General features: G+C 36.6%; 1 protein-coding gene across 1 annotated transcript; it reads left to right on the top strand.

The window, feature by feature from the left end:
- Positions 1-243: 243 nt before the first annotated feature.
- Positions 244-14,537, top strand: vps36 (vacuolar protein sorting 36 homolog). Its single transcript, XM_052117230.1, has 14 exons — positions 244-412; positions 714-782; positions 1,740-1,810; positions 1,961-2,075; positions 2,285-2,374; positions 4,679-4,765; positions 5,258-5,290; positions 5,377-5,454; positions 6,413-6,547; positions 9,607-9,672; positions 10,194-10,258; positions 10,748-10,832; positions 13,613-13,689; positions 13,789-14,537. Exons 1-14 carry the CDS (start codon positions 317-319, stop codon positions 13,868-13,870), a joined length of 1,149 nt encoding a protein of 382 aa, XP_051973190.1. The 5' UTR covers positions 244-316; the 3' UTR covers positions 13,871-14,537.
- The last annotated feature ends 142 nt before the right edge of the window (positions 14,538-14,679 follow it).

Here is a 14,679-nt window from a genome sequence, read left to right as displayed (position 1 = left end):
ATAAATGATGTGTGTTTTCGTGCCTATTAACTGTATATTTTTGTTAACATAGCCTATATATATTGATCGTTGTTTGTAAAACGACATAAAACATTATATGTTTATGACATTGAGAAAACTAGAAAGTAAGTAATAATCAAATCTTTTTTTTAAAATTGTTTATAGACTTTGAGTTATATAGCTTTATAAAAGGCATATTTAAACAGTTTAGGGACAGGCGCATACTCGGACACCTAAGCGGAAGTAAACAGCTCATGTTTAGTATGCACTAGTTCTGGTATTCACTCGCTTCTGATATTGTATTCGTTTCATTAAAATGGACAGATTTGTTTGGACCAATGGACTCCTTGAAATGAACGAAACGTTAGTAATCCAGCAAAGAGGAGTGAGACTTTATGACGGAGAAGACAAGGTATTTTATTCGTAGAAAGCTGATATACACTGCAAACAGAAGAAAAAGTTTAAATGACTTGAAAAAATCAATTACAGAATCGTGTTGAACTCACTGGCTGTCAATGATACACAATATTAGATGTATTTTAGATCATGTAGTTCTTATGTTGTTGCTCATTTACTCTATTAAGTTAGAACTAGAAGTAATACATGACTGCTGACGGGTTAATATACTTTGAGCAATATGAAGACATGTATTACACGAATGTGTAGTTTATATTTGTATAACTTACAGGTCTCATTTGTTTCCTCAATGACAGGCTAAATTTGATGCAGGAGTCGTTCTTCTTAGTACTCATCGCTTACTCTGGAGAGACCAAAAGAACAATGTAATGTCCTCTCTTGTGTCTTTTACTGCTCTTACATTTTGCCATGTGCAATTTCTTAAAGAGATAGTTCACCTAAAAATGAAAATTCTTTCATCATTTATTCACCCTAATGCCATCCCAGATGTGTATTACTTTCTGTCTTCTGCTGAACACATACAAAGATTTTTAGAAGAATATATTCTCTGTTGGTCCTTACAATGCATGTGAATGGTGATCAGACCTTTGAGGGTCCAAAAAATCACATAAAGACCGCATACAAGTAATCCGTAAAACACCAGTGGTTAAATCCATGTCTTTAGAAGCGAAATGAGAGGTGTGGATGAGAAACAGATCAAAATGTAAGTCCTTTTTTATGATCAATCCCCACTTTGAACTTCACTTTCATGTTTGTCTTCTTTTGTTTTTGGTGATATACATTCTTCGTGCATATTGCCACCTACTGGGCATGGAGGAGGATTAATCATTAAAAATGACTTGAATATTAATCTGTTTCTCACCCTGAAAAGCTCCAAAATGCACATAAAGGCAACATAAAAGTAATCCATATGACTCCAGTGGTTAAATCCATGTCTTCAGAAGTGATATGACAGGTTTTATCATATCAATTCAGAAGATGTAGATTTAACCACTGGAGTCAACAACACATGGATTACATTTATGTTGCCTTTATGTGCATTTTGTAGCTTTCTTAAAATTTACTTGCATTGTGAGGACTTAAAGAGCTGAGATATTCTTCTAAATCTTCAGTTGTTTTCAGCAGAAAAAAGTCATACACATCTGGGATGGCATGAAAGTGAGTAAATTATGAGAGAATTTTCATTTATGGGTCCACATATGCTGCATGTTTCTTTAGTACAGAATTGCCAAACTTTCCTCTCACACTGAAATGATCTCTTCTGTTTTATGTTAATTTCCAGTGCATAAATGTCTGACCTCTCTTGTTGTATTTCTCTGTAGGAATGCTGTATATACATACCCTTGTCACAAATCATATTCTTTGAGGAGCAAGCAGCAGGCATCGGAAAGAGGTGATTCTCTGCTTTGTCATCAAAGTACAATTAAAACATCTGTTTATGTGACATATTTGTGCATGGAGTAGTAATACTGATGTAATACTACAATACTACCACTGTCAGTGTAGTAAGTAGTGACACTATATTGCCTTTCAAACCCTACAGTGCCAAGATTGTAATTTACCTGCACCCTGCCTCTGAAAATAAGGAACCAGGCCCTTACCAACAAAGCAAGTACTCCTATATAAAGCTGTCCTTTAAGGAGCATGGGCAGATTGAGGTCAGTAACCAAAAGAGTGATGTAGAAGTAGTGTTTGAACTGAAATGATGCACTGATTAATTCTGCTTCCACGTGTCTGGATCTCTTTGCTTTGCTAAATCTGACTTAATACAGTATTGTTGCAACACCATGAAGCATGATGTTTAGAAAGGCACAGTGCAACTCAGTTGTAAGTAGGTTGTTCTATATGTGGTCATTTGTTTGTGTAGTTTCACAGACGTCTAACAGAGGAGATGACTCAGAAACGTTGGGAGAACACACCTGTGTCACAGCCGATCCCCACAGCAACTGGACCCAAGGTCAGCCTACATTGAGATCCTGAATGATGTATAAACAACAATGATTTTGGGTCTTATTAGGTCTTAAGCATGTACTCTATATGTGTTACTATATTTTGTATCTGTTAATTTGTTGCTTTTAACCAAAAAATTGGATGAAAACTATACAAATAAAATTAATTAAGATTTAGTCATACCTATAAAATAATGTTCATAATTGGATTATGCAAAAGTTACACATTTAAATATTAATTTAAAATTGTGATATGATGTTAAAAATAAATTATTTGAATATTCAATAAATGTAAGTGAAATTGCTTTAAGCTCAAATAGCACACATCACTGAGAAATAAACTTTAAATGATTTTGACCTGCCTACTAAATGCACTGTCTCTATTACTAAATTAAATAAGAATATGACCAGAAACAGCTGTTTAGACTCTTATCAGTTACAAAATGGTTACCTACCCCAAAGATCTTAAATCGTGTGTTTTATTTTTTATAATTAATCTCAACAAAGTGTATGTGTAACATAATTAATCTCACTAAATTACCCCTTAAATGTACCGTACGTGATTTTAGCCATTCTACATCACGAGACTGAGCCATTGGATTAGCCACGCCCCTTCTCTCCAAAACCCCTCATTCCAAAGATACCAAATGAGCTTTATTGAGACATCGAACAGAAACAGTTTATAAAACCAACAGCTCCAAAATAGTGCCCTCAACTGACAACTGTAATGAACAACATAGCTTAAAAATGTCAGTAAATCTCAAATATTCACTGTAACTACGAGAACGGGCAAAATGAATGACCGGTCAAAAGCGTCAGTGTCTGCGGTCTGTGGACACATTTTTGTTTGCTGTTTACAGAGTCTAGTGCTGTCACAGAGACAGGTGAGATATCTTAGGACACTTATTTCACTAATATCTCTCAGGGAGTTGGAACCTTATTTGTGTACCTTTCCATGAAAAAAAATCACTTACAGCACCTTTGAAGGAACAGTTCACCCAAATATGAAAATTGCCATCCCAGATGTGTATAATTTCTTTCTTCTGCAGAACACACACAAACAAGTTTAGAACAATATTTCAGCTCTGTAGGTCCATACAATGCAAGAGAATGGTGACCAAAATTTTAAAGCTCCAAAAAGCACAAAGTCAGCATAAAGGTTATCCATAAGATTCCACTGGTTAAATCCATGTCTTCTGAAGTGATCCACATGGTTTTTCGTAAGAACAGACCCAAAATATAACTAATTTTCCACTATCAATCTTGACATCGGCAGTCTCCATGGCGATCACGATTTAAAGCTCGATTACATTTAAACCACTGGAGCTTTATGGGTTACTTTTATGCTGCCTTTATGTGTTTTTTGGAGCTTCAAAGTCTTGGTGACATTCACTTGCATTGTGAGAACCCGCAGAGCTGAAATATTCTTCTAAAAATGTTTGTGTGTTCTGCAGAAGAAATAAAGTCATGCACATCTGGGATGGCATTAGTGTGAGTAAATAATTAATTGTCATTTTTGGGTGAACTATTACTTTAATCCTGCTTTGAAGAAATAAAGGTGTTGTGTTTCTTACACCCTCATGGTGGCACTGTGATTATGTATTTTGCCATTTGTGCTATAAATACATCCATCCATCCATCCATCCATCGTCAACCGCTTATCCTGTGTACAGGGTCGCGGGGGGCTGGAGCCTATCCCAGCTAACATTGGGCGAAAGGCGGGGGACACCCTGGACAGGTCGCCAGTCCATCGCAGGGCCACACATAGACAGACATACACTCACACTCACCTCCACATCCACAACTAGGGCAATTTTTTTGGAGACACCAATTAACCTAGCCTTCATGTCTTTTGGATGGTGGGAGGAAGCCGGAGTACCCGGAGAGAACCCACGCAGACACAGGGAGAACATGCAAACTCCACACAGAAAGGCCAGGGCAACCAGGGTTTGAACCCACGACCTTCTTGCTGTGAGGCGACAGTGCTAACCGCTGCACCACCGTGCCGCCCCACTATAAATACAGTTCTGTTTATTTACAGGATTGTCTCTTAATTTGGGTGTTTCAGTGTATTCAGTATGATAGATTACTTGTATCCATTTCGTGACACTTGTGTGAAATTGTTTCAAGATTTGTAGCATGTTAAGAACAGTAGATTTTCAAAACCTGTCCTTGAAAAGTTACTCTACGGGTGTGCACTTTCCTTCCTCTGCCTTTGTTATTTGTTTTCATGTATGTTTGAGTGATTGTTTGTATGTGTGTGTGTGTGTGTGTGTGTGTTTAACTGATGCTTCCTTTTTGTGGTTCTCTAGGCAGGAAAGACACGTGCAGTGGGGATTGTGGGGATAGAACGGAAGTTGGAGGAGAAAAGGAAAGAGACGGATAAAAACATTTCAGAAGTAAGAAAGTTTAACACAGATTCAAAAAGACCTTTATACAGAAATAAAGAGATACAGACTGGCAGGTAGTCATACAGTATCTAACCTACAGAGAACTGGGATTAAAGCCACATGACTGTATGTTTGAGATAAATGCTGATAATCAGGGTACAGGAACACAGCGGTCACAATCTCACTATGGGGAGCATCTGATGGGCCCTTGATGTTGAAAGAAAGAGGGGCCTTGCTTTTAATGGTAAATTACCTCATGGCTCTGATTAGGCTTCCTGGCACAGCTATAATGGGAGAAAAATAGAGAGTGCACATTGGGGCACCCAGAGTACAGTGGGATATCCTGTTAGGTGTGGGTACATCGAGTGATTTACAGGTGATTGCGGCCCTTGATAAAGAGGTAATAAAAAGTGCTTAAAGTGTTGCTTGCTGATTTAATAAAGAGTTTGAATGATCCTGCTTTCTTACTTTTCTGTATTTGGTTATCACGTCTTTTTGCAGGCCTTTGAGGATCTCAGCAAACTGATGGAAAAGGTCAGTCACTCAGTAGATTGGTGGATCAGTCTGTTATCATGCCATGTTCAGGTCTTCTTTCTGTGACTCGTTGTCTTTACCTGCAGGCTAAAGAGATGGTGGAGCTCTCTAAATCCATTGCCAATAAAATCAAAGACAAACAAGGTGACATCACAGAAGATGAGGTGAGCATGATGGATCCTAAAAGATTTGCATTCTTGCAGCCTACAGGGTCAGATTTAATAAAGCACCTTTATAAAGGATAAGTTTATCCCTATTTTACTGTTAAGAGAACAGCCTGCTCACATATTCTAATCACCTTCATTTTAAATGGTCCTATCGTGTGACAAATTAATTTTTAAAATGCTTACTGTATATTGTATTTAGACTCGCTATTAATATGAGGTCTTATAAACTGCATGCATAATCATAATAGAATTTGCCAAATGCTGTATAAAATGGTTTTAGATGGATAGCATGTCACACCACAGAACAAATCAACTTCCCAAAAGTATTTCATGTCAACTACTCTCATACACATATTGACAAAAGGGTGCCCTTCTGTGAGGCTGTTTCCTGTGATCTACCTTAAAGTTTATTACTGCTTTGATTCAATAGGCTAAGTCAATAGGCTTAATTAGATCTTAGATAACATTTAGATAACTGCTGTACTATGTATTGTTACTAAAGTTTTATCCATTTTGTTTAACTATGTCCTTATATTTTTTCAAAGATGGTAGATATCAATGATTTCCTCCTGAGCGAAATAATACATTTGATTAGATATGTATGCATTGTGTTCTCTGACTCAATGAAATGTCTTTTAAATCCAAAGCTTGGTAAACATTGCCAGTTTAATCCACATAGAGCTCATCAATCCCGGTCACTCACATCACACTCTTTGCACAGGTGTCATCATAGGCCAGGAAATGAGGCCAATTGCTCAGACACAAACTGAGCATAGCATTGAGCTGAAAAGCAACCAGGATTGAGATCCACCAAACATAGCACAGATTAGCGGCCATACACTTTAACATAATTATAACATTTCTACGTTTTGCTAGTAGCCTATAACAGCCATTACTTATTTAATTTAGAGAACCAATTTAATTTCTCATGTGTGTGTTTTTTATGTTTTGATAGACAATCCGTTTCAAGTCTTATTTGCTGAGTATGGGCATAGCCAACCCAGTGACCAGAGAGACACATGGCTCTGGCACACAGTACCACATTCAGCTTGCCAAACAGCTGGGAGACATGCTGCAGGCCCCACTGGAGGTAAGTGTGAGTGTGTGTGTGTGAGTGTGTGAGTGAGTGTGTGTGAGTGTGTGTGAGTGTGTGTGAGTGTGTGTGTGTGAGTGTGTGTGAGTGTGTGTGAGTGTGAGTGTGAGTGTGAGTGTGAGTGTGAGTGTGTGAAGTGTGAGTGTGAGTGTGAGTGTGAGTGTGAGTGTGAGTGTGTGTGAGACATGTAAAGGATGCTTATCAAGCAACCTTGCATTCCCATTTGCATGCATTACCAGGGTTGAGATTTCCTACAGAATGTGCATGTTGGAGTGTTCAGTTACTCAGTTCTGTAACTAGTACTGTAAATTGATTACAGTTCTGAATCGAATAATAATATGATGTGGCGACTAATTAATCTGAGAAAGGCCCCCAAATAAATATAATTTAGTATATAATAATTAAAATAACTATGAATATAATATATAGGCTAAAAAAAACATTCATTCAAATGCATTACATCATATACATATATTGTGGCAGCAGTCAAGTAAAGCATTTAGGCAAAAGCAAAAAATAAATCAAATAAAAAAATGGCTTAATCCTTTAAGCTCTGAAGGTGTTTTTAAAGATTTTCTGTTTCAGTGGCATGCACAAAATTAAACCAAAGAGGGTCATTTATTTGGTATCATTAGATACCAAACAAATTTATTTGGTATCATTTATTTGGTATCATCATAAAGAAAACTAATAATAAATATATACATTTGACATTATATATACTATTGGTCAAAAGTGTTGAAACCTTTTTTTTTTTTCACATTTTAGAATAATATAAAATTCATCAAAACTATGGAATAACCTAGTGTCCAAAAACATCTCCAAGTGTCCAAAAGCCTCTCCAAATAAACAAAGCATAATAAATGTACATACTAATTACATACAAATTATTTTTTGTAAGAACTAATTACACATGCAGATACAACAATGACTAAATGCATGCTCTCTCTCCAAAGCATGCAGGCATGAGTAACAAGATCTCATTCAGTTCCATTCTGTGTCATTTGAGCCATCATTGAGTCTGTGTCATGTACTTGGCGCCATCTTCTGGTGGCCATTTGTAATTAGAGTGAACGATCGTTATGTGCTGTGTGCACATTGTGCTTTGTGTGGATTATCTAAAGATCTATGTATCTGGTTATGTTGTGTGTGTGGCCTGGTTTTAACGGGAATCCCCTCTAAATGATGGTATGTGATATTTTATATGAAGTTATAAGTGAAAAAGCGTCTTTCAAGCAAAGCAGCATGAATGTCAAAATACTAGCTAATACTCACTATACTTTTGTCAGTACAAATAGGCTGGTTGTATTCTACTCTTTGAGAGCTTTCCAGGGACATATGACACATGGCTAATTGATCAGATGGATGTTTTACTGATTACAATAATATGTACAGTGCAAAAATTGGATTAATTTATCAAAACACAACACTTCTTATTTGTCAGAAAATTTAAAATAAGTTTTGGTCAGAATGCCTACATAATGCCTACTGTAAACTACAGCTTCTAAGCTTTTAAACCTGTACCTATTTTGAATCGACTGTAGACTGTACTTATTAATATTTTTAGGATCATTTTCTTCCAGGTGGGCAAGTCCATGCTTAAATGGTTAAAATCTAAATATTGTTTATTTTATTTCCATATCATTGAACATAACCCTATTATTGCCTTACTTCCCTCTGGCATTTTTAATTGTTTGTCTTTCTATGTTCTCATGTTAGACAGAATATTTTGGGTCGACTTACTTTGGTTGTATTGTTACTCACAAGGTTTTGCGTCTCTAGTAACACGAGCTGTGTTTTAAGTTCAGCATAGTTTAAAACTTAAATTAACAAGTCTTGAGAACCCTGCATTTTGCTGTGCTCGGTCCATCTGTCTTTGAGCGCATATGCGTGTCTGTGGAAGGCCGTGCTGCCTGCTCTCTAAAGTTTTGGGCACTCAAATTTCATTTTGTCCCAGACTCTGTATTTTAGGCGATGGAGCGGTCATTAATATAGAGAATAAATGCATAACAAATTGGGTCCTAACTAGTGTTACGATCACCAGGCATATAGTTTTAAGGGGATGGAAGTCGACTGGAGTGCCCCCATTTCAGGAGTGGAGCTCAGAGATGGAGAGGGTGGTGGCTTTTGAAGAAGGGTCATCTAGAAGACTGGGAAATTTGGACTCGTTTGTGGGGAAATTAGGCAAATATCTGCCATTTTTGGAGGGCTCTCAGGGAAGAGCAGTGGAGAGAGAGCTTTAGTTGTTAATTTGTGTGATTATTATCGTTTTTGTCTATAATCTTAAAATACTCACCATTTAAAAAAGTTACATCCAACATTTACAACTTTGTTACCATGATGGTGTAATGTCAACAAATCCTAAAACAACTGTAAAAATGGCAATTTAAACAACTTTACAGCTCAAATAATACATGAGTTTTAACAGAAGAATAATGTAATTTTGCTTTTATAAAATTATAAGCTTCACATTTCTGTGTTTTAAACCCACCAAAAATTGGCTCCATTCGCTTCCATTGTAAGTGCCACACTGTAACATTGGTTGTTGCTTTTTTTAAAGAAAAGGAGGAACTAGTCAAAATAAATTTGTGTGGCAGTCAACATTATGCCACAAATGGAACATTACTTTAATGCATTTGGTGTAATGGACTAACTAATCTAGGCTAATGTTGGGGCGGCTGTGGCTCAGGTGGTAGAGCGGGTTGTCCACTAATCGCAGGGTTGGTGGTTTGATTCCTGGCCCACATGACTCTATAAATATACTATTGTTCATTGTTAATTGCTGTTTGTTTAATATACAGTATATTGCATAATCTTAATGTATACAACTAGAAGTGTAAAAAATGTATTCGTATACATAGAAATGAACATTAAAAAATGTCACATTATGGTAGTAAAATGGGTTGTGAGTGCAGTTTCATGTTGACTTTAACTCTAGGACAGCTGTGAATAATTTGGTTTAAATGTCTCTGTGATATACCATGTGATATCATCCTCACCATTCTTGCCTAACTCTTCCTCTGTACTGCTCTCTATTCTTCTATTCCTTTTTTTAGGAGCGTGGAGGAATGATGGCCCTTACTGAAGTGTACTGTCTGGTGAACAGAGCCCGAGGAATGGAGGTAAGATGCACCTGCACATCTGCACAGATACAATCACCGAGCCTCTGGAGATCTTTTATTCTGAGATCATGTAATAATCGGTGCTCCTTAAAGAAACAATGTAGCCCTGCAACAGAAGAACATCTTCGTATCCATGTGAAATGTTGTGGCACTAGTGTTGCTTTTTGTAGACGCCAGCATTAGTGTCTCTTATCACAGAGTTAATCAAAGCTGATCCTGATCTCCTGTCCAGCATTATTAGGAGTGAGCGTCATCTGGAGAAAGTATTAGCGAGTCTTAAATTCACTTTTCAAAATGTAAGGCTGTAATAAGTGTTTAATATCTTTAATAACATGGACAAAATCTTACATTTGATGGTCTTTGAGGTGTTGGTAATACATTTTTATTAATTAGTTAATTAGTTAATGTAATTGCTAATAATATCCCATACGTGAATTATTCATGAGGCATAAGAATATATGTTAAAAGATATGTCTGATGAGCCTTAAATACGTATAATCTGTCATTCTTGATTTTCTTAGCTTCTCTCGCCAGAGGACTTGGTCAATGCCTGCAAGATGTTTGAGTCGCTTAAGCTCCCTGTGCGGTAAGGGTGTGAACGTGTGTGTTTGCATGACTAAAAGAGAGCCAGCATGCATTTGAGTGTGTGCAAGCCAGGCTTTGTAAGCAGAGGCAGGTCAGTGTGGGATCGGTCAGCCACTTCCTGCCAGACTTCCTGTTTTCAGGACCCATGTTGGCCCTCTGTCTCTTGTCTTTATTTTCCACCTTTCAAAAGAAAACAACCATTTGGGTCACTAACTGCAATTAGGCGCACTTCATTTAGGATTTTGCACACTATGGTGTTCCTTCAGCTGAGTTAGTATAGCATGGGGTTATCAACACCAAAGTCATTGGTTCAAGTCCCATAGACTATAAACACACAAACTAATAAAATATATACACTGAATGGATAAAAGCCTGTCAAATGCATGAATGTAAATGTTTTAGATTTCATGGAATTTAGCAACAATATTCTGACTCTTGTTGTGTACTTTAAGTACCCAGCATCTAAAACATTATTTTCTCTCTCTGTCAGGTTGCGAGTGTTTGACAGCGGGGTGATGGTTGTTCAACTCCAGTCTCACAGTGAGGAGGAAATGATTGCCTCAGCATTAGATAATGTGAGTGTCATGCCATTATTTCCCCCCATCTGTGAAATCACTTATGTGGCCGTTCAAACATCATGCTTGAATATCCTGTCATCTTTAATTATTGGTTTGTAGAGTGGAAACTGGATCGGATCTATGACCACAAACTTGTACAGCCAATTTCTTTCTCATCCGTTTAATGGTTGTGGACAGGAGAGTGAGAGAAGTTTCCCATTTCAGGCTCATAGAAGCGCTGGTGTTCAAAGTCTCCATTGTATGAAACTAACCACCTTCGAAGTGTTTTGGACAAGACACAGCTAGCAGATGTGATGGGTTGGTGGTGTTTTAGGTCAAAGAGCTGGAGTGAGAGGCATGTCAGATTAGAAATTTCCAACCCTGAAGAGTCCAAGGCAGATGTGGTATATGAAAGACATTTTCAAAAACATGAGTGCATTGGAAGATCTTTTAAGCATTCGCTGTGTAGGGTCAATTAGTGCTCCACTCACATTTGATTCAGTTTGGGTGAATCTCCTAAAACGTGTCCAGGTCATGTTTCACCCCAAAATCAAAAGAAAAGAAACCAGAAATTGAAAGAAAATGAAGTCCGTTTGTAGGACCGTTAAGATTTTTTGCATTGTGACATTATTTTCTTGACAAAGCTGCACATTTTACCCCAAATACTCTTTACTGGAGTGCAAAGAATTCTCAGTCACTACTGTGTAATATTACCTTTTTTCTTTTTTTTAGATATGATTTTAATTATTAATGTATCATTGCCATATTTCTGCTTATTTAAATGTAAAAAAAAACAATTTTTAAAACAAAAATTAAAGCAATTATTGAATGTAACACAGTACACTTGTACTGTATTACATTTAAAAATATAATCTTATTAGAATCCGCATAAAGGAAATTACAAAAAAACATGAACATTTTCATGAAAATAATGCAAAAACAAATCTTTATCTTAAAAATAGGCTTCAGTTTTTTTCTTTGGTTTTGGGATGAAATATGACATGTTTCGTAAGAATCAACAATATTAAATCTTTGTGTTTGTGTGTGTATATATATAAATATATTTATATAATGTTAATTTAGCTTTTGCAATCCTATTGCTCAGTCAAGCACAGACATCCAAAAGCACAGACAAGCAGTTATGATTGGCATTAAACTGTATTCATATACGAGTTGGCTATTTTGTATGGTGTCGCACAATGTTGTTCGCATAAACTCGTACGACTTCATCACGTGCAAATCCCCGGATGTCTAATGCAGAAGTAAGCGCGAGTTCCGCGCACAAGGCGTTAAGGATATACTTATTAATATTATGCCCTTATCTAAACTTAACCAGTCAATAGAGTGTGTAAACCACAGCCAAATGGCAGAACGGTTACAGGAACTTCCTAAACAAATTGTTGACATTAGTGGGAAGGAATGGATTTTTTGCAATGGCAGAATAAATCTGAATTTTTTGTAATATTGATGAAATAGTATAAAGTGCCCAAAGTGATTGAAATAAACAAAAATTTGTACATCTGTTGCCAATGTTTGCCAAGTTTTTAAACTTTTTAAAATTCTTTCAAATTATGTTAATTAATTAATATTCAGAATGTAGCCCCTTTCCCCCAATCATTATACAGGGTTTCCGTGGGTCTTAAAAAGCCCTTACGCAAAATAAGGCTATAAAAAGGTCTTAATTCGGAGCAACAAGTCTTTCATTTATAAGGTCATAGCATAAAATTTTGTATGAGGGATTGTTTTCTCGTTGCGGGTTTGTTTTCTCATTGCGTTTAAGTAGGGTGACCAGATGTCCCATTTTGAAGAGGTATGTCCTGACAATTCTTTAAACATTGTAATTATGTCCTGGTTTCAGATGGTAGACTTACTGATTTTTTTTTCTACTTACATTTGATGTACTCATTTTCCTTCTCGCTATTGTCTTTGGTATTGTTTGCAGAGAAGAGAAGCAATTTCAATGCGCTGTACGTTGATTTCACGATACTTTCATTCTAGTCTTTTTACGAATCTGCTGAAATGTATCTGGTTAACATGACAATGACATCATGCGCTTGGCATGCACTCTTTGTCGTCCTGTCAGTCTGCGCATGTAGAAATGCACCAATAAAAAAATCAATTCAACAATGAGCTAAAAGAAGCCGATACATTTCTTTCATTACTTTTATTAGTTTCCACACCCCTTTCAGCATCTATACCAATAGCCCATAAGAGATAAAAGATTATATTTATGTAGTACTGCCCTTGAAAAGCTACATAACACAAAATTGACTCTTATTTACACAAATCATACTGTTCAAAAGTTTGCACCCCTTGGTTCTTCATATGTTGCCTTCTTGAGCATCAATAATTGTTTGCACCTTTTGTAATGTATTAGTCCCTCAATTGTCAAAATCTGGACCTCATATATAGCAACTGTTGGGAACAACTCAAATGTGCAGAAGATGCAGAGAAACCAAATAATTTTACTGTAGTTGGGTTTTTTTTTCTTAAGAAAAGTGGACATCTTCACTGCTCAGGACAAAGCAGGGAGGGACTCATGAACATTTTTTACACAAACAGTCATTGATCATCGAGAAAGCAACACACCATATTAAAAACCTGCAGAAAACCTTTTATACACTGTGGGACCACAAAAAACAGATTTTTGTTAAGGGAGTGTCTTTAGTGTTGTTGTACAGCAATTAAGAATGTATGCATTTTTAATGGTTTTCAGTTAAGGTCAAAAATGTCCCAAAGGACAAAAGGAGGATGCAGTTCCTTAAAACAATAGGTTTTCTTTGCATTTTGCCTCCCAGGTGTCTGAGAAGGGCTCGCTCACAGCAGAAGAGTTTGCCAAGCTGTTAGGACTCTCTGTCCTCCTCTCAAAAGAGAGGTACTGTCTTCATATTTGGAGAAATCTCTTTTCTTATGTCATTCATTATTCATCTTCCAGCATCTTTTCTCTGTTTTAATGTGGCACACTCTTTCACAGGTTGTTATTAGCTGAAAAAATGGGCCATCTATGCCGAGATGACTCTGTAGAAGGTCTGCGTTTTTATCCAAACTTGTTCTGACGCATGACACTGATAAAATATTCACCCTGGCTGACTTTCAGCTGCTTCCTGTTGGAACCAGATCCCGCTCAGAAGACAAGTGATAACCGATTAGCCCTTGCTCTGGACACAGGAGGCTCCAACTTTCCACTGTCAATGGGTTCTTTATGAATATTGGTTACTGTACTTGCGTATGTTACCGCACTCCTTACTGTTTTGCCTAAACCAGACTGTATGAGATATGTTCAGACAGCTCACTGTGTAACATGTTTAGTGATTTCTTCACAAAGAGGACAGAATAATGGTTAAATATATGAATGTTTTTTATTTATGTGATGGAAACAGAAATTATAATGATGTATTTGAAATCAAGTTGTGATTCCAGCACACTTTCAATGCTGTTAGACTGTCTTCATAAAGCTGTCCAGAACTACTGGATACTTCAAAATAAATTCACATAAAGACATTGTATGAGGAAAACTGGATTCTGGAGGAAAGGAGATAATTTTATGATTATTAAATGCAGATAAATGTATGGCCAAAGTAATCTTCCATTGAAAAGAGAAGTGATGCATGTCTTTGCTAATTTGAAAACGGTTTCGTTTTGCACCTCATAAGAGCATACAGTCTTCCAAATGTACAGTATACCGGACTGTTGTGTAAAAAAAATTAAACATTTTCTCTCAAAGTCTTCTTTCATGTTTTAATGGCATTTATCTTTCCCGTATAAGTAGGATTGCTGCCGTACGACTTATTTTGTATTAAGTCTGGTTTGCTAAATTCTCTAACCATATGTCACATTTTATTTTTACCTTGTTGGACTTTTTATG

Source organism: Xyrauchen texanus, chromosome 44, assembly GCF_025860055.1.
Source record: "Xyrauchen texanus isolate HMW12.3.18 chromosome 44, RBS_HiC_50CHRs, whole genome shotgun sequence".
Classification (NCBI taxonomy): Eukaryota; Metazoa; Chordata; class Actinopteri; order Cypriniformes; family Catostomidae; genus Xyrauchen; species Xyrauchen texanus.
Note: the sequence above shows the minus strand (reverse complement) of the source record. Positions and strands in the feature narration are given on the sequence as shown.